This window comes from Uranotaenia lowii, chromosome 2, assembly GCF_029784155.1.
Source record: "Uranotaenia lowii strain MFRU-FL chromosome 2, ASM2978415v1, whole genome shotgun sequence".
In the NCBI taxonomy this organism is placed as follows: Eukaryota; Metazoa; Arthropoda; class Insecta; order Diptera; family Culicidae; genus Uranotaenia; species Uranotaenia lowii.
This window is the reverse complement of record NC_073692.1, coordinates 26042075-26066603: the sequence shown is the minus strand read 5'-3', so window position 1 is coordinate 26066603 and position 24529 is coordinate 26042075. Positions and strand designations below refer to the sequence as shown.

The 24529-nt window shown below is 42.8% G+C and overlaps 3 protein-coding genes across 6 annotated transcripts in view; 1 reads left to right on the top strand and 2 right to left on the bottom strand.

The window, feature by feature from the left end:
* Nucleotides 1-13716, top strand: part of LOC129743561 (G-protein coupled receptor 143-like) — a 30769-nt gene extending 17053 nt beyond the window's left edge. Inside the window, exons 4-5 of the mRNA XM_055735598.1 lie at nt 13199-13306; nt 13363-13716. Coding sequence (XP_055591573.1) covers nt 13199-13306; nt 13363-13533 — 279 coding nt within the window. The 3' untranslated portion in view covers nt 13534-13716. The remainder of the gene's footprint in view (nt 1-13198; nt 13307-13362) is intronic.
* Nucleotides 205-2134, bottom strand: LOC129743562 (uncharacterized). Of its 2 annotated transcripts, none has more exons than XM_055735599.1 (2): nt 1380-2134; nt 205-1321 (listed from the first exon to the last, which is right to left on the bottom strand). In XM_055735599.1, exons 1-2 carry the CDS (start codon nt 1460-1462, stop codon nt 409-411), a joined length of 996 nt encoding a protein of 331 aa, XP_055591574.1. In that variant the 5' UTR covers nt 1463-2134; the 3' UTR covers nt 205-408. The 2 variants fall into 2 exon arrangements, with proteins under 2 accessions (XP_055591574.1, XP_055591575.1); XM_055735600.1 differs by having other exon boundaries at nt 205-1276.
* On the bottom strand, nt 13699-24078 carry LOC129743560 (THO complex subunit 2). 3 transcript variants are annotated; one of them, XM_055735596.1, is made up of 14 exons: nt 23947-24078; nt 23138-23611; nt 22689-23070; nt 21476-22357; nt 21149-21420; nt 20964-21081; nt 20559-20903; nt 19335-20499; nt 18901-19275; nt 18648-18827; nt 17056-17093; nt 14631-14774; nt 14440-14568; nt 13699-14381 (listed from the first exon to the last, which is right to left on the bottom strand). In XM_055735596.1, the coding sequence occupies exons 1-14, from the start codon at nt 23997-23999 to the stop codon at nt 14268-14270; spliced, it is 4671 nt and encodes a 1556-aa protein (XP_055591571.1). In that variant the 5' UTR covers nt 24000-24078; the 3' UTR covers nt 13699-14267. The 3 variants fall into 3 exon arrangements, 2 of the variants coding, with proteins under 2 accessions (XP_055591571.1, XP_055591572.1); XM_055735597.1 differs by having other exon boundaries at nt 14446-14568; XR_008736615.1 differs by lacking the exons at nt 13699-14381; nt 14440-14568 and having other exon boundaries at nt 14635-14774; nt 15608-17093.
* Nucleotides 24079-24529: the final 451 nt, after the last annotated feature.

Here is a 24529-nt window from a genome sequence, read left to right as displayed (position 1 = left end):
AGGATCAGAGGGGTGCAAGTGCCGAAATGATGATTTCGAGAAAACGGGCCTCAAAGTTTTTTTTCTAAATCAAAATTATCAAATCAATTTTTCTACTAAATTTTCGATGGAGTGTGTCTCATGAGGTCTAAAATGAACGATTCTGAAGGAAAAACCGAAGTTTTTGCGATATTTATGTTAAAACGTGTAAGAAGAAAAGGGGTTTTGGCTTAAGGAAAAGAAGAAGAGAATTGTTTCTTCCTCTTTGCCAGGCTAGCTCAGGTTGTTCTAAGCAAAAGCAATAAATTTAAACATGTCATTACATTTCTCAAACAAATTATTGATGGTCAAGCCATCCTTTTTATTTTGCCCTCAGGCTCATTCATCTGATTATTTATGGTGTGTGAAAGCAATGAATAAACAGCTGACTTACGTGCATTTCACTGGATGTTCCGGACTCGATTCGTCCCAAGAATGACGATCAATTGGTCGGTCATCGTTGACCCAGAAATCGCAGAAATCGCTCGGGTGGCGAACGCAGCAACAATTCGCATTTGGATGTCCTGACAGCATACTTGCGGTTGCGGTAGATTGCCTTCTTCGGTCGACGACGATTCTCTGGCCTGCGTCAAGGCCGAATCGTTCTCCACCGGCAGCCGTCGGCTTCGATTCCGTGCAGCTTCTACCCGGATTGTTCCGGAAAACCACGAACCGTTCCTCTGATACTCTCGACCACTGTCGAGCACTTTTCTGGTGAAATTCTCCTCCGTGCAATCCGGATTCTTCCGGAATCTGTTTCCGGTTCCCTCGAACTCCTCGACCACTGTCGAATCTCCGTCTGGTACCTTGTAGCGATGAATTCCGGCTTCTCCGGAAGTCCTGCGATTCCTTGATGACCATCGACCACTGTCGAACTGCTTTCTGATGCTCTTCGGTTCCCGCTTGTTTCCGCACGCGTACTGTTGTCCGCTCGCACACCGTTGACCAACTCCTGGGAGAAAAAGAGGAAGAAAAGAAGGGGAAAAAGAGAGCCCCTTTTGTGAAGGGGCTCTCGGGAACTTTTTCCCTTCCGTTTGCCGGTTCAGTTGCCGGGATTACTTGGCACTTTTCCTCTTCTCCGGGTGCTCGTTTGTTGGTTATTTTCCGTGCTTTCGTCTCCAACTCTGCGGGTTCCCAAAGTAGCCAAACTCTTTGTGACCGTCTTTCCAACGGCTTGGGAAACCTTCGCAGGTTGTTTTCGTCACGGAACAGCAGCACGATTCGGCAAACAGCCGTTCTCGGCTTTCTTCCTCCGCTCCTGACACGAGAAGAAAAGGCAGAGAAGGAGTCGTTAGGACGAGTTCTGTGGCAAATTGGATGTTTGCAATCAGTGCTAAATTCACTCTATTTTGATCGCTTACCTTCTCTCTATTTGGTGCGTTTCCCGTTTAGGTAGATTCAGGGGCTTTGGTTTCCGAAATCGCGACAACGAGGCACACTGCATCTATCCCGCACTTTTTCTTTTGTCGAATGACAATCCCACGGAAGTGCGTGAAGTTGAGCCGGTGCTGGTGTTTTCTTGATGCTTTTTCTTCCTTGCCCAGTTTTCTTGCGGATGACAACAGTACGGTTTCAGTTTTCTTCAGGTCGGTTCACACTTTTTGTATACACGGAGCGAAATCCTTCGAAGTTTTTCTCATTCGGTGACAATTATTTTGTTTGATGACATGTTATTTATCCGAATTGGTTTATTGAAGACAAAATAAACCAAGTATAATCTTATATGTTACACAGCATTGCCACAACAGAAAATTTTTTTCATGAGACGATGTGAGTCGGCTCATGAAAAAAATTACAAATTCATCCGAAATTTGGTCGGAGATAATATTGATCAGAAGGATTGAGCTAAACTCAAAATGCTTATTAACTAGCTTAGTTGCGTGGCCCTATAGGCACACCAGATGTAGTGCACATAGTACAAGACGAAGATACTTATTCTAACCAATAGTAACACCAGCGAATTCTGGCAAATGGTGATCAAAATTGCGTCACCTAAATGTGACAAAGTCACCGACCAATATCTTAAACTTGCTTCTCATAACGAATTTCTGCTGCAGCAAACACGCAGAAACGATCAAAAATCTTTACTGAGCAAAAGGATTTAGATCGAACAATGATAACGAAACTTAACGATACTATTTACAAGTATTTACAGAGAAACATGATGGTTTTATTTACAGGTTCGTGGTGATTCGTAGAGTTCCAGGAAAAGGAGGATTTAGTCTCCTAAATCAGAAAGAGCCCAGAATAGAGGTTTTACCGCGCCTCCAATTCGCGTTCCTTTTGAATTTTCTTACTGACCCCCGAAAATTTCTACGAATGTTTGTATTTGGATTTCTTGGATAATAAGAGTTATTAGTAGAGAAAGTAGCTTCAAATCCTTTACGTAGTACAAATACAAATAGATAGTGATGGTTGTCGCTTTCGGTGTGCACGGTTTGTCTCGTCCGGCGAACGGTTTCTTCTCCTTCAGTATTTCTTTCAGTTCGACATCAGTTTGTAGCCTTCATAGCTATGTGTCAGTTTTTCACGATCTGAGAACGGCTAGGTTTTGTTGCTCTTGTTTTCCTGTTCTCAAGCTTGGTTCTTTGCTGTATCAATGATGGTTGTGGTACTTATAAACATTTTCTGGTGGAGAGGTAGTTGCAGAGAATTTTGTTGCTCATCACATCATTTATGTTGTTTTCGGAGATTTCTCGTTGTTGACCGGCATGGCCGTGTTTACATAGCTTGATTTCCTAGTGCGTGGTGCTTTCGGCAGTTTGCGAGAGTCGATATGGAAGTAGCGACCGTCATAATGTCTACCCCTCACAACTTCTGCGCAAAACTCCGTAGGTGCTTAACTCTTTCGCCCGTTTTGAAGTCCTGATTATCGTATCGGCAGCAGCGACTTGGTGTTTGGAGCTACTGTACTTGAATTTCCCGTATTCCAATATCCCGAGCCTGAAGGGGCTGGTTTTGCCTTCGAGGTTTCCTTCAGTTCGTATAGGTTGATGGTTGGGTGTTGGTTGTTGTCAGTTTATCACGTTCTGAAAACGGATGTGTGTTCTTGATTCTTGTGCTTCGTTCTATCAAGCTTGGTTGGTTGCTGCGTTAACATGATTGTAGTATTCTTGAACATTTTCAGGTGGAGAGTTAGTTGAGAGATTATTGTTGCTCGTCACACCTTGGATGTTGTGTTAGGAGCGTTGCTCGTTGTTGACAGGCTTTGCCTTGTGTACGTAGCTTGATTATATGGGCGTGTGGCTTTCGGTAGTTAGCGATAGAGAGTCGATATGGTAGTAGCGGCCGTCATGATGTCTACTCCTCACAACTTCTTCGCTGAATCCTTTTTCTGATGTCCTGACAATCCTTTCAATTGCAGCGACGTGGTATTTGGAGCTGCTGTACTTGACTTTCCGAACATTCCAATATCCCGAACCTGGATGGGTTCTCTGCGATGGTGTGTAGCGCCTGACTACGGTGGCTTACCAGTGCTACTATCCCCAGCGCTGCTACGCTGCTTCACGATGACAGGATTGCCTTCTGGACAATAAGTGGCGGCAATCCCACGCAAGGTTGCCGGCCCTCTCCAAATTCTGACGAACTTCCTGGCAGAGTTCTTAGAGTCCATTCAGCCGACGCTGGTCCCACGCAAGGCCGTTGTCTCCTTCATAAACGCCTACTTCGTTGTGTTCATCGGTGTGCTAGCGACGACTTAGCATCAGCTGTGTTCCGTTAAATTGTTTGAATTGAAGAATTCTGCAAATTTGTTCCGAGTTGTTGGGGGCGAGGTTTCGTAGATGATGTAGGTCCTTCAGCCTTCTCCATTTCGTGTTTTGTGCTCTAAGTGAGCTTGTGGTCAGCGTTGTTGCTTACATAGCTTGAAACTTAATCTGCTTTGATGTCTTTCGCGTGATAGCGTCCGCGTTTCCCGCTCGAGACATCTTCTAACTCATACAGATTCGCACCTAGCACATTTCGAATAACTGCTGGCATGAACTTCGGATTCAGCTTTTGGTTGACGTGATCTGCTTTCGATGACAGGTTGAACTTTCTTCTCCATACTACATCACCAACTTTGAAATCTACCGTCCGCTTCCTTAAGTTGTATCGCTGCTTGGAGTCTTCGTGACCTTTCTTGATCCTCTTCGTGATGAACTCTTGGATTCGCTTGATTCCTGACAGTCGTAGATCCTGTGTGATCTTTGGATCATCCGCGGCGTTCAAGTGCTGTTGTGCGTAGAGATCCGTGTGAAGAATCAAATCACGGCCGAAATTCGCGAAGTGCGGGCTGACTCCAGTGACTTCGTGCTTCGCGCTGTTGATCGCTGCGGTGATCGCCGGTAGATTCTCATCCCAGCAGCGATGATCTTCGTCTATTAGTGAGCGGATGCATGTGATCAATACGCGGTTGGTGCGTTCGGCGTTGTTCACTTGAGGACAGTAGAAGGCAGTTCGCATGTTGATGATCTTGTGGCGCGCCAGTAACGATTTGAATGCGGCTGATTCGAACTGCTTGCCATTGTCGGAAAGTATGATCCTGGGTCGTGAAAACTTTAGAAACACCTGTTCTTCCAAGAAGCGTACCATACGGACTGAATCTGCTGCTCTCATCGGTTGCACTATAACGTACTTCGTTATCCAATCTACCACGACAAACATGACAGTGTTTCCCTGCTTTGAGCGCGTCAGAGGACCCACGAAGTCCACCGATATCAGCTCCCATGGAACCTTGGCTGGTTTGGCGTTCCCCATTTGCGGCATCATCTTTGTGTTCGGCGCCTTGCTAGCTTTGCAGGTGTCACAGCTTCGAACAAGGCGACTAACATCATCTTGCATCTTGGGCCAATAGAAGTGGGTTTGGATTTTCTTCAGCGTCTTGTAGAATCCCAGGTGAGCTCCTGTTGTAGAATCGTGGAACCTTTTGATTACCTCCTGCCGATTTTCAAGTGGAATAACTTTCTTCCATTTGTGTGTCACCAGTCCCGCTTCGTCACGACAGCGACAGTTCTTATACAGTTCATCGTCGATCGTCCGGAAATCTGGATACTTATCCGGCTCTTTTTCCACATGCTGAACAAGCTTGATGTACCAAGTGTCCTTCGTGTCGTCCTTGGAGAGTGTGATTGTGGCGACTGCTCTCGACAAGGCATCCGTAACGACGTTGATTGTGCCCTTTCGATATCGGATTTCAAAGTCGAAGGCGTTCAGACGAAGAATCCAGCGACTTAATAGTGCTGTTGGGTTTTTCATCGATTTTAAATAGCTCAATGCAGCGTGATCGCAATGCACGATGAACTTAACTCCTTCCACGTAACAGCGAAACTTTTCTATTGACCTTATCACCGCTAAACATTCCCGTTCTGTAGTCGAATACTTCCTCTCCGATGCTGACAATTTTTGGGAGAAGTAGCATATCGGGTGTTCCTCGTCGTCAATCTCTTGGGTGAGCACAGCTCCAATGGCGACATCGCTGGCATCACATGCGATCGCGAACGGCTTGGAATAGTCCGGCATGGCAAGAATTGGTGCGGACACTAACATGGACTTCAGCTTTAAAAATGCCTCTTCTGCTTCTTTGGTCCAGCGAAATTTGACCTTGGTTCTGGTGAGTTCCGTAAGTGGTGCTGCAAGCTTGGCAAAGTTATGGATGAAGCGACGGTACCAATTGCAGAGGCCCAAAAAACGCTGCAACTCCTTTCGTTGAGTCGGAACCGGGAACTTTACTATGCATGCTACCTTTTCATCGTCGACTTTCCAACCCTGCTCGTTCAAGACGTATCCTAAGTATTTGATCTCCTTCCGGCAAAACATCGACTTTTCCTTGGATATTGTTAGGTTCGCGATTCTCAGTCTTCGAGCGACCTCCTCCAATGTCTTCAGATGCTCCTCGAAGTCTTTTGAACAAACCACGATATCGTCGAGGTAGTGAAACACGTGCGGCTCCATGTCGGCGAAGATGTGCGTCATTACTCTCGCCAGTGCTTGACTAGCCGTGCATAAACCGAAAGGAACAACGCGAAACTGGAAATGACCCCGAGAAGGTACTGTGAATGCAGTTAGCGGACGAGAATCTGGATGTAATGGAAGTTGCCAAAATGCGTCCTTTAAATCGATGGTCGAGATGTATGTGCAACCGCTTAAGTTGTTGATGATTGACGAAATTTGTGGAATCGGGTAACCTTCGTTGATCATCACACTGTTCAGGTGCCGGGCGTCTAGGCAGACACGACATTTTCCGTTTTTCTTCTTCACAGCGACGAGTGGGTTGTTCCAAGGGGAGAACATGGCCTCCTCGATGACATCCATGGCCAACATCCTGTCGATCTCCTTATTTACCTCCTCCAGCACGTATTTTGACATCGGATAATGCCTTTGTTTCTTCGGTGGTGCGTTTCCAACGTCGATACGGTGCTCATATAGCTGTGTTCTGCCTAATTCGCCATCTTCTGCTTTGGGAAATTGCTGTACAACCATCTCTAACCGGTTCTGCTCTTCATCCGATAGTGTCTTCGTAATCTGTTCTTCTGGAGGATCTTCTACATCTGCTTCTGTCGTCATGGATTCCAGCGTACAACACACGGCCTTAACACCAAAGGTGTTCCAGAAGTCCATCCCCAAAATGATACAGTCTGGGATTGACGGAACTAATAAAACAGGGAGTGTTTCGTTACGATTGTTGTAGGCAATAGGCAGGCGAACGAAGTTTGATATCATGTGGCTCGTACCATCTGCTGTCTTTATTCCACCTTGCACCGTTCCTTTCCGTAATCCTAGATCGTCAACTATTCGTGTATGCTTGCCGCCTAGCAATGAGCAATTGGCTCCGCTGTCTAATAGTGCCTTCATCCTTCTACCTAATACTCCGATGATTGCATGCGGCCTGTTGTCATATCCGGGATTAATAATGATTGAATTTAGGTGTGTCAATATCAGGTTTTCATTGAGAGTGTCGCTTGGGTTGGTTGAATCATCCCTCTCTACTGACGATTCCCCACTTCGTAGTTTCCCGTGCTAGAACGACATGATGTGCAGTTGCGCAGAGTGAAACCCTTTTTGCCGCAGCCATGACAGAAATAGAAAGTCTGCTCCTTCTCACAATCGACGAATCGGTGTCCTGCTTCTTCACAATTCCAACAAATTGTCAGAGTTCTCCGCTGGTCCTGTGAGTACTGTTTGAGTTGCCGTGCCTCTTGTGTTTGCCAGGGTTGTCTGTTCTGCTGAAATTGTTGTTGAGTAGTCAGGTACTGTTGATTTGGTTGGTTGGGCTGATACTGTTGATTGTAATTCGCAGATCGTTGCTGATGACCTTGCCACGGTTGCTGCGAATGCTGAAATTGTTGATTTTGATTCCCCGAATACTGCTGCGTTCCTTCAAACTGTTGCTGTTCTACCGGATACCGAGAGCTCTGCCACTGATGTTGTGTAGCCTGCAGCTGTTGCTGTTGCGTGTACTTCGGATAAGGTGATTGTTGTTGTTGGTTGAGTGTCGACGGTTGATTCTGCCTATTTGTGGTCCTGGGATGTCTACGATCTACAAAAGTCTTGATGGCGTTGATCTGCTCCGTCAGCTCTTCCATTTTCAGGTGCCAATATTCTTCGTCGTCTGCTTCTGCCGCTTCTTGTAGTCGAGTTGTTGCTACAGATTCTCCCGCTTTGTTCTTTTCCACTAAATTCACCTTCGAGAAACGCTGGTTGTATGACGGTTTCTGCTGGTTCTTCGGAGTAGCCAACCTCGGTGCTAATAGCGATTCCCTTGGAATAGACATGCGTTGTTGTCTATCCAGCAAAAGCTTCATGTTGTCTTGGGTCTTGCACGTCCGAACTAGCTGCTCGAGCGTTGTAGGGTTCGCTGCTGTGACTGCTGATAGGTAATCCATGCGCATGTTCTTTTTTACCAGGAACAGCTTTTCTGCGTTGGACATCGGTGGATCGGCAAACCGGAACAACGTAGAAATGTCTTTGAAGTATTGATCGAACGATTCTGCTTCACCTTGGTAACGGAAAAACGCCTCAGCTCTCAGCAACTGACCATGCTCTTCACCTAGATAGTCACGTCGAATGATACGCTTGAACGCGTCCCACGACACCAGTTGACGTTGGTTATCTGCATACCACTCTAGCGCATCGTTCATAAGTAAATGCTTGACGCCTGACAGCAACACCTCATCGGAAATATCGTCCGAAACCGCAAAGCTTTCAACTCGATCCAGGAACGTGTTGAGATTCTCGACGTCTTCGCGCCCCTTGAAGAAGAAACGCCAGTGGTGTATCGCCTTCTGCATCCTGCTATTCTCGTCATTTCTGCGTGGCTGAAGTTGTAGCTGCAACAGGTTGTTCAAGAGCTCGTTTCTAAGATCGTTGAAACGCTCTCTTTCCGTGCTGCTGTTTCCTGCCTGTGCTGATCTGAAGTTACGTCGATTACCTTCGTTGTTGTCTTCAGTTGATTGCTGTAGTTGTTGATCACGGTTGATTGCAGATGCATTGTTGTTCAAAACCCGTTGTGGTTGCGCATGAGGATTGGGGAGAAGGTGTGGAGGGTTGTTGGTTTCGAAGTCGTTGTTCAACACTCGTTGCTTTGGAACGGCTCCTGTCTGTTGATGTGGCGAAACTCCTCGCCCTCGTCCTCGGCTTGTGTTGATTGGTGAACCTGCCTGAATCGTGGTGTTTTGAATACTTGCTGAAGCGTTAAAAATCTCAGCAAGACTGCTTTCTCCTCCGACTCCTTCCTCTTCCGCTGCCACTAAACTAGAGTTTGCACTAGCACCGTTTTCAATATGCGCACGCACTTTTTTGAGCAACTCGCTTACGATTGACTGAAGGGACGTGAGAACATCAATAAGATAGTTTGGTGGATCTATGATTTTCAATCTTTGGTCATAATGAAGCAATCTAGCTCTAGCTACTTTAAGATCCTGATTGTTGTTTGTTTTGCAAGCTAAATCGGCAAAAGTTTGCAGATCTTTAATGCCAACTGTGCAATTCTCAATATTGATTGTAGGACTCATCACATGAATTGAACTATTGTGAAAAAAGTCCTTAATTTGTTCTTCTTGAAAAAGTGCTTTTAAACGCAACACTTTGCTGCGATGTGTAAGTGAATTCACATTCAAAATGTGTCGCAACGCTAATTCGTAAGCGATCTCCTCTTCTGATAGCAACGAAAAATCCATCTTAACTATAATTTACTTACTTTGTATTGTACTTGTTATGATGATAGCTCTAAATGCTACTTACTTTAAAGCAGCAAAAACGAAATATGAATCCAAAGACGAACCAAACAATGAAATCTTAACAAGATTTCGAAAATTAACGATAAGGAGGAAAAACCATCGAAAAACCATGAAATTCTGTTGTGCTGTGTGGGTTTTTAACGTTGGGTGCCAATGTAAGAAGAAAAGGGGTTTTGGCTTAAGGAAAAGAAGAAGAGAATTGTTTCTTCCTCTTTGCCAGGCTAGCTCAGGTTGTTCTAAGCAAAAGCAATAAATTTAAACATGTCATTACATTTCTCAAACAAATTATTGATGGTCAAGCCATCCTTTTTATTTTGCCCTCAGGCTCATTCATCTGATTATTTATGGTGTGTGAAAGCAATGAATAAACAGCTGACTTACGTGCATTTCACTGGATGTTCCGGACTCGATTCGTCCCAAGAATGACGATCAATTGGTCGGTCATCGTTGACCCAGAAATCGCAGAAATCGCTCGGGTGGCGAACGCAGCAACAATTCGCATTTGGATGTCCTGACAGCATACTTGCGGTTGCGGTAGATTGCCTTCTTCGGTCGACGACGATTCTCTGGCCTGCGTCAAGGCCGAATCGTTCTCCACCGGCAGCCGTCGGCTTCGATTCCGTGCAGCTTCTACCCGGATTGTTCCGGAAAACCACGAACCGTTCCTCTGATACTCTCGACCACTGTCGAGCACTTTTCTGGTGAAATTCTCCTCCGTGCAATCCGGATTCTTCCGGAATCTGTTTCCGGTTCCCTCGAACTCCTCGACCACTGTCGAATCTCCGTCTGGTACCTTGTAGCGATGAATTCCGGCTTCTCCGGAAGTCCTGCGATTCCTTGATGACCATCGACCACTGTCGAACTGCTTTCTGATGCTCTTCGGTTCCCGCTTGTTTCCGCACGCGTACTGTTGTCCGCTCGCACACCGTTGACCAACTCCTGGGAGAAAAAGAGGAAGAAAAGAAGGGGAAAAAGAGAGCCCCTTTTGTGAAGGGGCTCTCGGGAACTTTTTCCCTTCCGTTTGCCGGTTCAGTTGCCGGGATTACTTGGCACTTTTCCTCTTCTCCGGGTGCTCGTTTGTTGGTTATTTTCCGTGCTTTCGTCTCCAACTCTGCGGGTTCCCAAAGTAGCCAAACTCTTTGTGACCGTCTTTCCAACGGCTTGGGAAACCTTCGCAGGTTGTTTTCGTCACGGAACAGCAGCACGATTCGGCAAACAGCCGTTCTCGGCTTTCTTCCTCCGCTCCTGACACGAGAAGAAAAGGCAGAGAAGGAGTCGTTAGGACGAGTTCTGTGGCAAATTGGATGTTTGCAATCAGTGCTAAATTCACTCTATTTTGATCGCTTGCCTTCTCTCTATTTGGTGCGTTTCCCGTTTAGGTAGATTCAGGGGCTTTGGTTTCCGAAATCGCGACAACGAGGCACACTGCATCTATCCCGCACTTTTTCTTTTGTCGAATGACAATCCCACGGAAGTGCGTGAAGTTGAGCCGGTGCTGGTGTTTTCTTGATGCTTTTTCTTCCTTGCCCAGTTTTCTTGCGGATGACAACAGTACGGTTTCAGTTTTCTTCAGGTCGGTTCACACTTTTTGTATACACGGAGCGAAATCCTTCGAAGTTTTTCTCATTCGGTGACAATTATTTTGTTTGATGACATGTTATTTATCCGAATTGGTTTATTGAAGACAAAATAAACCAAGTATAATCTTATATGTTACAAACGGCGAACCACTTTTATTGATATTTTTCACTTGCACCCTTTTGATCCCAAGAATGACACTTGCACCCCTCTGACTCCAAACAATATGATAGCATCCTTTTGGAACCTGTATGTAACGAGTATTTTCAGTACGATACTAGATGTTTTGTTTTTGTTCACCCATTTAATTCTCTGCATTTTCGGGCTTCAAATTTCTATGCAACTTATAATGAACGAGGTTTGCAAGTTCCACTATCCTAATTCCCAGAATTTGTTGAAAACTTTCAATTCCTCTTTTTCCTTTATGGATACCTGCATATGTGTTCCTTCATTGAAATTAACTGTTTAGCTGGTCGCTTTTTCCGGTAGAACCAACGTACGCTTCCCCTTGGTTTCGTAGCTTTTTTTCGCAAGATGAGTTTCCAGACTGCCTGATTTCGTTGGCGTTTTTGGGGTCTTGATGAATGGCCAGTTGACTCTCCAGGAATGGACTCATTCTCGCTAGCAACTGCAGCAGCAGCAACTTCTGATTCTCCAGAAGAACCGTGGATGTTTAATTTTTCTTTTTTTGGTCTAATTATACCAGGCCTCTTTCCTAAACAGTTATGTAAATATTCCTTAAAAGACCTCATGTAATTTTTTATAAATAACCTGTCACAACGACCCATCTGAACTTTTCGAAGTTTCATTTTGTTCCGTGGGATAGTATGTGACATCATGATCAGAGCCTGTCGAAAACTCTGAATCCTCTGAGCTTTCATCCGTGAGATTTTTCTTAGATATATTTGCCAAAAAATTATTGTTAAGTACGTTTTGTGTTTGCCTTTTATCCCTCTTAGCATTGGCTAAATTTGCCATAAAAAATATTTTTGAATTTTTTGTATAAGGTACACCGGGGTAAGTGGGGACGGTTTTTCATATAGTTCAACTTTCAAAAATCATTAAAAAATCAGCAGTGGGTCAATTTTGATAAAATTGCGTTCAATGGCATGCAGAACATGTTGTTCACAAATGCTGAAGAGATGAGCTTGATAGACGCAAAGCGAAAAAAGTTATCACGTAAATTGTTATGGACGGCTGGTGTCTTCACTTACCCCGCTTTATGGGGTAAGTGGGGACGGTAGATTTTCCCTTTGATTCCTCAGGAAATTTTCAACAAATTTGTGTTTTCTTGGTTTAATACGTTACTTTATTGCTCGAACCGTCCGAAATTTTGAAAAAAAATCATGGTACTATTAATAAGGCATCTTTCAAAGATTATTGTGTGTAATCTGATATTATCGAAAATATAAACTTATTTTAAGAAAAACAAGTACTTTTCCCAACTTTTCATGATCTGAATGCTAAATAAAGCTAAATTGTATTGAATGAAGGTGAGAAAATTGAAAAAATGTGTAAACATCAAGTATGTATAAAGCCGTCCCCACTTACCCCAGGTAGGGTTTGGAGACACAATTTTAGATTTTTGCAAATAAACCCTTTTTTCGCAGTTTTTAATCGTCGCTTCTCCTAACTGGGTGTTCCGAATGTAAGGATTGTTTCAATGTAGAACTTTTCGTCAAGAGCCAGCTAGTTTACGAGAAATTGGCTATTGAAAAGGATGCACATCAACTCCACATCGTAGTTAAAAATAGAAAATTTACAAAAAGTCACCGAAAACATCCGCAACTGTCGGAACCGTATCTCTTTTACAGTTATTGGATAGATTACAAGTTAATTTAACATTCTACATTAAAAGTTTGAAAAAAATAGTTCACAGTATTGTTTTAATAGCCACCATCCCCACTTACCCCGCGTCCCCACTTACCCCGGTGTACCTTACATAACAATGAGATTTTCATGCCGACGAAGTTACACCTGAATCTATTTTCATCACTTCTCTATCTGAGGACTTTGGATTATCCTTGTCAGAACCAGTAGAAAATCCTAGTAGGAGCTAGATGATGTTGTTTTCAACTGACAAAAATGTATACGTTCTAATGAAATTAGCCTAAAAGTATAATCCTTTGGTGTCAGAAGGGTGCAAGTGCACTTGCACCCTTCTGACACCAAACGAAACAGGATTTTCATTGACCCGTTTTTTTATAAATAGCTTAAAAATATCGAAATAATTTTTCTTTTGACCTGTGTCTTCTACAGAATGTTAATCTATACTTTAACTATCCAAAAAACAGTTTATCTCAGTTTTGATAAAAAATCACTTGCACCCCTCTGATCCTAAGTGCCTCAATTGTCATTTTAATTTAAATAATATTATTTTTCCCTAGGCTATAACGAATCCTCTACAAGCTTTCCTGAACACGTTGGTGTACCAAAGATGGAACTGCAGCTGGAGAATACGGAGACGGCAGCGCGAAGAAGAGGCAGACGTTAGGGTAACAAAACTAGCAGCAACTTCAGAACAAATATCTATTGACGTTTTTAATTTCAGCATCGCAATAGACACTCGCTGGGTGCTTCGGAGACCAGTCCTCTGTTACAGTCGCAAGTTTTTCGTGGTGGCGGCGGTTCTCCGTCAACTTCGTCGGTGCTACTCCAGGACTCAGCGGCCGATCTGTTTCCCAAGCCAACCAGAAGTATCAATTCGTGCACCTTTGTGTGAAAGCGGCCTCGGTGCAGTTGCATGTAGGCATCATTTGATGCCGAATCGAATTAGAAGATAAGAGTTCTGTTCACCACCATCGTTCAAGGTCTGATTCTATTTATGACACCCGGTAGCTTGTAATGGATTTTTGTTTCTTTTAGTTCCCAGTCAATAAATTATCCGTTCGATTTATTACGTGTATATTATGTCGTCTTCTTGATTCATGTGTTTGTTTAATACATCGCACAGCAATAGAAAACTACTGGGAAAAGATGTTCATTGGAGAAAAATGAAGCTCTAAAATTCCATTTCTGATGAAGTTTGTTAAAACTGCCATGCCGGTTGTGTGTAAAAAGTTCTTATTGTTGTTATGTGCAAAGAATCCTAAGTCAAATGTGAAACTGGCAAATCACATTTAAGTTCCCAACAAAATCATGATAAATTTTAACATCCAATCTCGAGAACAGTTGAAGACTTTTGGATTTGCAGATTTTAATCGACTTTACTTAAGATTCTATTTCTTTATATGTTTGAAAGTTAAGGTTCGGTAAACATTAAAAATAAACTTGTCCGACAGAAATTTGTACTGAAATGGTCAAAATAATGATGAATTGATCCTAATGGAAAAAAAAATAAATGAAGAAAAAAGTTCACGGTATATAACTCAAGGTGTGTGTTGTTCAGAATACGTTAATCTAAATTTAAACTAACGATTACTTTTCTCAAATGCCGGTAAATCGAATTTTCCTGTTTTAGTAACCAGATCTGGTTCGTGAGGATTTACTAATGTACTGTTTTTCGCTGCGATCAACACGATCGTGGGACCGTTCCCGATGATCACGGCTACTGTAGGGTGGCGTTTTCTCCTAAATTAAGAATTAAATATGTTAGACTGTATTTTATTAAAAATTAATTTTAACATACCCTTACATGATGATGCTTATCTCTATGGGAGGGTGTAAGTTCATCTTCGCCATTCTGCAGATGCAATTTAGCATTTTTCTCTTCCTCTCGGCGTCGCTTTTCCGCCAGCATGATTTCTTCAGCGCGATCCTGTAAAAAATATTGAAAATTCATAATCTCAACGATGAATCTTTGACACTCATTTGTCTTACCCTTTTTCGACTGAGCTTCCGCTCCTTGCGCAGTTCCTTCTCTTCTTCGGTTTTGTCCCGCTTGTCCCGGGTCTTGCTGCTGCGCTCCTTTTTGCTTTCGTTCGATGAGGACGATTGCAGCTGAACTCCGTCGTCGTGCTTGCTCTAAAAGTAGTGTAAAGGAAAAACGCGGTTTGTCGTTGGAACAGGTAGATGCCGGTAGAAGTACGGATTCCTCGTCGTGCTTCGTTACTATTTATGAGATTCTTTCTTTGAAAGTGTTTTGCTCAAAGGTTAGAATCGCTCGAAGGGACATTTGACTCTATGCTAGATGAATTCAAACTCTTTTCTACGTTATTTAGGCATTAATTCGAAACCATAGTTAACTTAATTTGGAGTGAGTTGAACTTCAAGAAACGATATTAATTGAAGTGTAAGCCGAATATGATAACACTGACAAAACACATGAATGAAATTTTAATGAAAGATTTGTCAATAACTTTAGCAGACTTTGAATTCAGTAGAGAAGTTCTCTATATTGTAAAAATTTACCTACTTTAGAGACCTCAACTCATCACATAAAACACTTGCAACAGAAACTTCATATTGTGGACAATTAAAATATAGAAAAAAAAGAAAGTGAGGAATGCAAGTAATTCTGCTTGGCACAATTCCCCTATTTTCTGATACCTGATAGTATTTTTTTTATGTATTTGACACACTTTACCATCTCTGTTTCAATCGTGTCTATCTGATAGTATACTTAAACTTTGGTTACATTAAAACTTAACAATCATTAAAATAAGATGTTCAAGTTGTTCGGTCTAAAAAAAATATGTCATCCAATTGTGTATCAGTTTCCTAATCTGTGACCAGTAACAGTTTTTCTTTAAATATTGTAAACCCAGTACCAAAGATTCCCATCCATTATTTATTTCTCCCGTTCGGATAGTTCCCTTTAAGCCCCACATTCCGTCCCTCGGCTGAATGATACGTACCTTGCACCCGTTGAACCGGTAAGAATTTACAACGTGAGCAAATGGAGAGGGGGTATAACGTGTGAGGTGGCACTGTGTCTTGGAAATCTGTCGTTGCTGATGCACTCTTCAAAGTTTTCCGGATGCCAACGTCGGATGTCTGCCATTTTTTTTCATTTGTAGCACTAATTTGACGCTTTTGTATTTCATTGCCAATAAAATTTAATTTGAGAAAAATGATACGCTGATATTTCGATTTGAGTTAAGCTCTAATCAAGTAATTCACTTTCAAGAGAAATGTTAAAATAATTGTTCTTTGAGCGTCGTTAATTTAATTGCAAAAGTTCTTAAAGAAAATCGGAAAAAATATATCACTGCTGAAAGCTTCCACTAGTACACTTCCTAGGTCACTGCACGGGTATCCGGTGATGCTTTGTTGGCGCTTCCTTCCAAACGGTGCAATTGGGGTGACGATTGCTTCCTGTCCAATATCCAGGGCTATTCGATTCCTTCAATATAGATTTTTCTTGGCAAGGCGTCTTCACGATTGAACTTCGTGAACATCAATAAAAAGTTTAGGAAACCGTCCGAAGATTTTGACATTTTTTTAGATTCAACATAGTGCCTAAGCATTGGACTTGCTTATATCCGTTTATAATCAAGAACGATGAATTGTTCCACATACTTAATGTATCAACTGGATCCAGATTAAAATTACATTTGGTAGCAATGTAATTTACTTTTACTTCCAATAAAATCGCCTGCCATGGTTTCGTTTCTCCTCTGCTCGAAACATTCCCTCGATGACGGAAACAAATCCGTTTTTCACGATGATTTTTTTAAATGATGCGAGTTGGCCTCCAGGCTTTTTATTTAATAATTCTGCATTTCTTAACATATGTAAGATGATCGATTTTCAAATGTGCTATCAAATGGAATCAAGGGTGAAAAATGATTTCCATTTATTTTGTTTTTCATTCCTTGGAACGTTAGTCAAACTCGCTTATCCTTTGGCATCGAACTGTTGGTCGTAATTCTGATCATCTTTTGATATGTTCAAACAGCAGCAAATCTATCCTGATTCGTCACTAAGGGGTTTCCATGTCTACCAGTTTACCATCTTCCAGCCTCGACCCGTAAAATTGGTTTATCTCCATGAAAGTTTCGGTCCACCTCCGTCCATCTTCAGCTAGCACCCAAATAGCAGTCAACCGGCAAGTCAGTCAGCCCAGCAACACCACATCACGACGGCACCTCGTCACGCCGCTCGAAAACCAGACCATGGCCACCATCTCACACACACGCAAACGGTTTTCTCTACGGTTCAAGTTTCGGAACGTTTTGCTCATTGCTTTTCTCTAACTGCTATTTGTTTTTTTCTTTCGATTCTGTTCCTCCCACTTTCTTACACAGAGAGCACTGTTCTTTCTTTTTTTGTCAACAAGTGTTGTCTACACCAGAATACTAACCTTGGAGCTGGCACTTTCCAATTTGCGACGTTTGATTTCTGGAATAGAAGAAAGAGATGTTAGAATTTGTTAGTTCCAGAAAATAGCCCTTCAAATTATAGAAACTTATACAAGAAGAATATAAAATAGAAGCAATGTAGTACTAAGATCTACAGCAAAACGAAGCACATTTTTCGACATATCTGACATATTATGGACTTTGGACAACTCTCGTGTCATAAATTTCCCTTGCCGAATTTGTCATGGACACAATTTTGCCTAGAAGTTGAACAGTAGGCGTCGGTTGAAACTGTCAGACGCGTTTTTTCAGAGCTGAAAATTTTCTATTTGGAAATTTAAATAAATTTATAGTTTTTACTCAAGAAACAAGTGCAAGAAAGTTCTTTAAGTGGACAACCGGAAGTGTATGTGTGTGAGTTTGAAGGAGGTCCATAGTTTTCGGCTTTGTTTGGCGTTTTCCCTGGTCAACTGGACAATTTCGAGAAATTTTGAAAGGCTTTCTACAACGATTTTATTCCTGGAATATCTACACGGGAAAAAATAATTGTTTGCAGAAAACCGAAGCTAAGTATTTTTAATTTATAGCTCATTTTTCATAATCTGGTACTTTAACAAGATTAAAGCTCAAAACTATGTTTAGATTTAAAAAAAAAAAGAATGCTGATGTCAAAAGAAGGTATATATTTATTTCATTACATTGAACTTTAATGTGAAAGTCGATGATGTATCTAGATCCAAATTGTTATTTCCATACTTTTCTGATGTTTTTTTTTTTTTTTTTTTTTCTTTTTTTTTTTCAATAAACAGTGATAACTTGTTAAGTTTGTGCCAAATTTTAATAAGTTTGCAGTTCAAATCGTAAGGTATTTCTCTAGAAAGAGTTATTTTTATTTATTGAAGACATTTCCACTTTTCACATATTTTCGCGGGGTGTTTATATTTCTGTAAATCAGCTTTCTAGGACGAAGAACTATGTCATCAGAGCATCAAGCGTCTGCACATAACGACCGTAGAATGTGAAATCAAGAAACTGATAGAGAACAAGCGCCAAACTTAGGAAGTTTCGGGTGAGATCTATCCTATTTTTCTTATTTTAACTGTATACATCAAACATTGCACTTTATAACCTAACCTTCATAATCATAAGAAGCGTTTGGCAGGGATCTCCACGCTTCATCCCTCCCTTGTTCCTGTATCTTTTGCGTTTTCATCACATGGTTGGCCTGGCCGTAGTGGTATCTGCAATGCATGTTCTATGTATCAGATACCATGTTGAAAAGAAAAATGTGAAACGCAAGTTTTTCATTTTCCAGGATGCATACAAGTTTTGGCCATGTTGGTGTTAGAAGAAGAAGAAGAAGAAGAAGAAGAAGAAGACACAATTTTGCCTAGAAGTTGGCAATTCATCAAAACCATAAATTAAAACCAGAGGTAAATGACTAACATGACCTTGGTTTTTGACTCCGGAAAGAGTTCGTTTTAAGAAATGGCCCTAGTCGAGAGCTTCCGCTTTTAACCCTGCTTGTCCGAAACAGAAATGTCCCCCTTGATGAGGGGAAATAGTAACAAGTTTGAGCGTCAACAATTATTACCTCTATCATTATCCGGCGGGTCCTGGCTTCGGCGATGCTCGTTGCTGGAGTTGGAAACCGAGCTGAGGTCCCGTTCGCTGCGATCCCGTTCCCTCTCCAAGGCCCGCGACTCGCGCTCCGTGGCGGCCTGCTGCTGCAGTTGAAGCTCGTACTCGGCGGCCGCTGCTGCAGCTAGAGCAGCTGAAATATTAAAAAAAAAAAAATAACAAGTTATCGAACAGCTCTTACTAACGGACAGAAAATAAAAGACTACCTCTAGTAGATTTTTCACGCCGTTTCTCCTTTTCCTTTTCGCGCTTCTTTTCGGCGGCTGCTTCTTCCCGTTCCCGTTCCTTCTCCCGGGCCCGTTCCTCCCGTTTGATTTCCTTGGACGATTTTTCCTTCGTCGCGGTACCGCTACTGCTAACGACGGAAGTCTCCCGAGTGGACGATTCCCGAGCCGGTGTTTCTTTCTTGATTTCACGCTCGATGATTTTGACATCGGAGTTGGTGCTGGAACTGCTACCGCTGCTGGTGTTACTATTTGAGGCCTGAGAATTTGAATTCAACGTTTGCTTTGTAGTCGACAAACTCGTAGAAGAGTTGCTGGAAACGATAACCTTTTTCTCGGCCTTAATTTCTTTACGTTCTGGAAAGAAAAATTTACCTTTAACATTTGAAATCTTAAAGCAATGTTTAAAACATTACCGTTCTTGCTATCACCGTTTACTGCCTTCGATTCTTGTGACTCGACCTTGACCGGCTTCTCGGAAACCTGGTGGAAATCGCTTTCCCGCATCATCTGCCCGGAGCGGGCCTTTAGCTGCCCTATGTAACTGGACGCCAGGACAAACAAATCCTGCCGCTGATTTTTTTCCTCTTCGCGAACCTTTTCAACTTTTTTCTCAATTATCTGAGCCAGCTTGGCGAGTACCGGGAAGTGTGGCAAAATTCGCATCAGAATAATTAGCGAATTGCGTATCTGCATGTAATCCTTGGAATCTAAGCAAAACACCATTGCTTTGGTAATTTTATAATGCCACTTGTGGCAAACGTGGCGGTAGTTTTCATAGTTGACATGATCGTTTGCTTCGGAGAATTGATTGCTCACGCGGAATTTCGTTACAAAGCCCGGATAATTGCAGCACTCGCGATTGAATGTGCTCTGATCGGCATGCCAGCGCATAACCGTCTCCAGCATGGCGCACAGGAATCTCCCGTAACGTGTGGCTTCGTTTTCGGTACATGAAGTTACCGAGTAAGTGATGTCGCAGAATATTCGATCGTAGCAAAGGAGGGTAGAGAAATTGGCCGTCTTCAGGCTGTGAATGGTATGGACGAATTTGGCACAGTACAACGCATCCAGGGCTGTGAATGTGCACCGCGGGAACAGACAAAGCTGCAGGAACTGTGTGATTGTCTCGTTTTTGGCAGATTTGGCCGATCGGGATAGGAACCAGGAATCCTTCTCGCTCGTCAGTCGATGCATGATCTTGTCCACGTGTTCCTGCTGTTTCTTTCGCTCGTCCTGTAGCTTATCGATCAAAGCGTTGTGGCGCTCCTGTTCCTTCTTGTTCTTCGATGCATTTTGTTCTTTGGAATCCATGGATGATAGGGCCAGCTGCTTTAGCTTGTTTATTTCCTTCTGATAACTCTCGATAGGAACTTGCAGATCATACATACTCAGGGACCAGAAGGTAACCAAAAACTGGGGGCTTATGTCTTCCCAAATCTTGGGCGGGTGCAGCGGTCGCACAGATTCGATTACCGGATTCATTACGAAACAGGTGGCTTCCAGATATTTTGCCATTTTCTGGGAGGTGGAAAGTTTCTTCGAGTTTTGATCCGCCTTCCGGAGCTGATCGTACTTTTGCTGTTGGAAAACAAGAATTGTGAATTTTGTCTCTCTCATTTAAACAAGATTAAACTTACGCTAATGGCATGGGAGAACATCGGTCTGGCCAGGAAAAAGGCAACATCCGAGTGGATATGGTACTCTTGCAACATATTATGGATACTCGGCAGGCGCTCGACATACTCCTCGACGCTGTAGTTGGATCCAAGGAACGTGCCGAACTGAACCAGGGTGTCCTGACACTGATCGTAAAGTTTGCCCACCAGCTTCAAATGACTGGAAGCCGTTTCCCGGTAGATTACGCAGTGCTTCTGTTGAGCGATCAACAAACAAAGGGCCACCGACAGATCGTTACTGGCCAAGGCATCCTTCAGTCGTTGCGATGACTTTTTAGTGTTGCGGACCTGACTGAAATATCCCGCCTGAAATGAACCAATTGATTCAATGATCTGTTAATTGTTTTTAAATTGAAAATAACTCACCTCTCCCCTAAGCAGTTCTCCACCGCACATTGCACCAATCTGTTCGGCTGTCATTTCCTCGGCCGCTTCGATCCCGGTCATCTTCTGGACCACCTCCTTCAAAATTAAAAGGTCTAAGCTGTAAACGGAAAGAAAATTGTTAACTTCATTCTGTATTGTCTTCTTAACGAGTAGATAAAAAGTACCTCTTGTGTGCCTTCAATTGATTGGCCACGTACTGGAGCAACCCGCTCAGCTCGATGTTGTACTTCTTGTAGATAGCACCGCAAAAATTGGCCAAGCTTTGAAGCCATAGCGAGATTGAGGTGCCATCGTTTTGCATTGGATTACGATCGACCTGCTCCAGCGATTCGATCAAACAATACCCGAGCACGTCGTACGACAGGGACGTTAGATATTTGAGCGAATCCACTACCGGCGTAATCAGATTGTCGTAGATTTGGATTTGAAGAAGGATCTGTAAGATTTTCAAGATGAATGTATGAAAACAAGAAATGTACAAAAGAACTTACGTAGTCAAAAAGAAAGCCCGGTGAACAGTGGCTCAATTTTCCGATCAAACGTCCGACCGGTTTGCTGTTTTCTTTGCTAACCCGTTTCATCAACGCTTTGATTTGTTTCTGCGCGTTTCCTCGACGTCGAATCAGTTTCGGTTGCAACAGGTAAGTATCGTTTTTCCATCTGGCGTACAAACAATATCGGTATTGATAGGGGTATAACTTGACGATAGACCAAATTTCCTCGGCCACACAACAATTGCAATCCATATAGGACAGTGCGGGCAGAATAGCTGCATCCAAAAGAGTTAAAATATCATAATAAAGGGCTTCATTTTCCGCTCCCTGCGTCGGTGGATTCATCGGATCGACATTCATCTCGGTTAAAATAACTCGTACTAGACGAAGCAGCTTGTATAGCAAAACCGAATCGTAATGCAACGATGGCCCTAAAGCCACAAACATCGGAAAAGCGTGATTACGTAGTTTGGAAATGGTGGTCACCGGTGGAGGAGCCATTTTGCTAAGTCCATTGCTAATGGGATGACCTTTAATATTGCACGGCAGGGCACACTTCAAGCGATACACCGGTTCAATGATCATGTGCAGCAGTTTACTGAGAGCTTTGGCAATCGGTTGATGGACCATGATGGATTGTTCCGGCAATTTTTTCAACAATTGCTGGGCCGTGTTCCAATCACCAACGGCCAGCAGAGCTTCGCATAATCCCCACTTCTGGTTGCTGGCGTAACGTTCCGGGGTCATCTCTTTCTCCTGTTCCGGCTCCTGTTCCTTGTCTTTGTTGGTCGAAACGACGTTCAGCTTCCGGACGAATTCCTTTGCATCCGACACTTCCGATTCCCATTCTTCGATAATGGTTTTATCGATTGGACTTAACTGTTGGAATTATTGGAAATAAAATGATTAGGTAATCTACTTATCAAAACTGGGTTTATTTTTAACTTTAAACTGAGGTTTTGTGAATGAATTCGAATCTAAAATACATAAAAGAAATAATTCGCATCGATTTAGCCGAAATAAAAAAATTGAAATTCTTAGAGTTAGATGTACATTCTTAGCTTTGAGTTTTTAATTTCAATTATGTTATTTTAAATCGGGAAAGTCTGCAATTTTTTCCTGGTTTGTTTTCGAAATTCCCAACTTACCCGGTGACCTTTTCGATTCCCGTTTAAATGCCCAGTATTCGTACAAACGGGATGTAACTTACCCACGCATAGATATCGTCCAGCTTGATTACGCCGTGCTGCAGCAAAAGTGCCGTCACCGTAAACAGCGTGCACGGAGTCTTGCTATCGGCAAAATGCCTATACTTGTACCCGAGTACCTCGCAGATGATGTTCCCGTCGTTGATGTAGCCCTGAAGCAACGGCACAAAGATTTTATCTTGATCCGGACGGGTTTCGAAAGATTCCAACATGATATCGAGCACCCGATTGGGATCCAGATTGAAGCATCCGATGAGCGATTTGATTATCTCCAGGATGCCTTGCACTGTGATAGTATCGGTGAAGTCTTGGTTCAGTTCCGTGATCAGTTTGGCGTAACCTTCGCTTTCCTCCCGGAACAAATTAAAACGACGCTGTTTGTAGCTGAAAATAAATAAATAAAAAAAGTTAAGTTAATCCACCCTTCAACAAAATTTACCGTTTAACTTACTATAGCTTGGTTTTAACTTTGATAAACTTTGTGTAAAAGCTACGATTTTTTATGGTTCCAACATCCTGGAGAGTGTCTATTTCCAATCGTTCTTTGAGCAGCTTTTCCGACAAAAATCGTTCACTTTCCTTAACCAGATAGCAGAATATGATTCGTTCTTCGCTCGAGCTGGCGTCCCCGATCCCTGTGGTGCCTGCACCAGGAGCTCCGGCTGTTCCGGAAGCGTTAGCTACACTGCTGGCGGCAGCCGTTTCCGCATCCAGGACACCGAAAATGTCCAGCATTATGGACGGAATGTCACTGTGCATGTGGGCCAGTTCCCCCAGGGTGGCCAAGGTGCTTTCCTTCTTAATTTGTCCTCGTATTCCATGGGAGAGCAAGTCGTAGATTGCCCGGGAAATTCCCGACTTCCGATCGGCCTTGTTGAACAGAGGACTGATGTCCTCCTTCAACTGTGCCTTGCATAGTTTCAAGCTAGAAATAAACGAAAAAAAACAATGTTAATACCTGCAGCATCCAGTGTCCTCCCAATTACAAGCTTCCGAACTCGTCAAAACATCCCAAAACTGTTGATCCAAATCGCATCCATTTTCCTTCTTTTGCCCCCAAAGAAAACAAGACAGCACCGGGAAAAAGAACCAACACACACATTTTGCGTTTTGCTTCACAGCCGCCGGAAGGATCGATTTTTAGAATCAACTTTTATCCCGCAAATCGGAACCCAATCCGACCACATTTAACATCAAACGGAAGCTTGGAACCGGAAGTACACTTTGGTGATATTTTTGTCCGGAACGGGGTCCAATTACAATTCCGATTTTCCAGTTCTGTCCCACGATTTCACGATATCAGCGTTCAGCATTTTCGCGACTCTTTAAAAATTTATGCGTTTTGACGTTTGTTCGTTTTTTTTTTCTAGCGTTGGGGCACAGGTTTCCGAATGAAAAGACGCGTCCCGCGGGAAGCTTGTTGCATGTTTTCCAAAGCGATCTAAAATGGCTGCGTCATGAGTGCGTGCATTTTACGATTTTACTCAAATTTTGTACTTATTTTAAAAATGGAACAAAATAAATAAATATGGATAAAATTTAATCAAATTAGTTCTAAGTTCTTTGGCGGGGTTGAAACAATTTTGAATTTATTATCCCCCTTAGGCCGGTGAGATAGGCCGATGACATAGTGAGTGCGATGCGATGCGAATTGGCGGAAAATTTACGGACGCAGCCTACGCGAACTCAGGCGGCGGAACAAATTGACATCTGCTTCGCCGCGCTTGAGTATGGCCGATGACATAGTGAATACGATGCGATGCGATGCGGTGAATGCGATTCAATGCGGTGAACCACATTTGATGAAAATGTATGTGAATCGCTTAAACCTGACATACTCAAC

Excerpts from the sequence above, each read along its gene's own strand:
- LOC129743562 (XM_055735599.1), bottom strand. The coding sequence starts at position 1,462 with ATGCAGTGTGCCTCGTTGTCGCGATTTCGGAAACCAAAGCCCCTGAAT. Across the intron at positions 1,322-1,379 it reads ACGCACCAAATAGAGAGAAG|AACTCGTCCTAACGACTCCT; the intron begins GTAAGCGATCAA and ends AATTTGCCACAG.
- LOC129743560 (XM_055735596.1), bottom strand. The coding sequence starts at position 23,999 with ATGCTGAACGCTGATATCGTGAAATCGTGGGACAGAACTGGAAAATCG. Across the intron at positions 21,421-21,475 it reads CGGGCTTTCTTTTTGACTAC|ATCCTTCTTCAAATCCAAAT; the intron begins GTAAGTTCTTTT and ends AAAATCTTACAG. Across the intron at positions 21,082-21,148 it reads CAATTGAAGGCACACAAGAG|CTTAGACCTTTTAATTTTGA; the intron begins GTACTTTTTATC and ends TTCCGTTTACAG.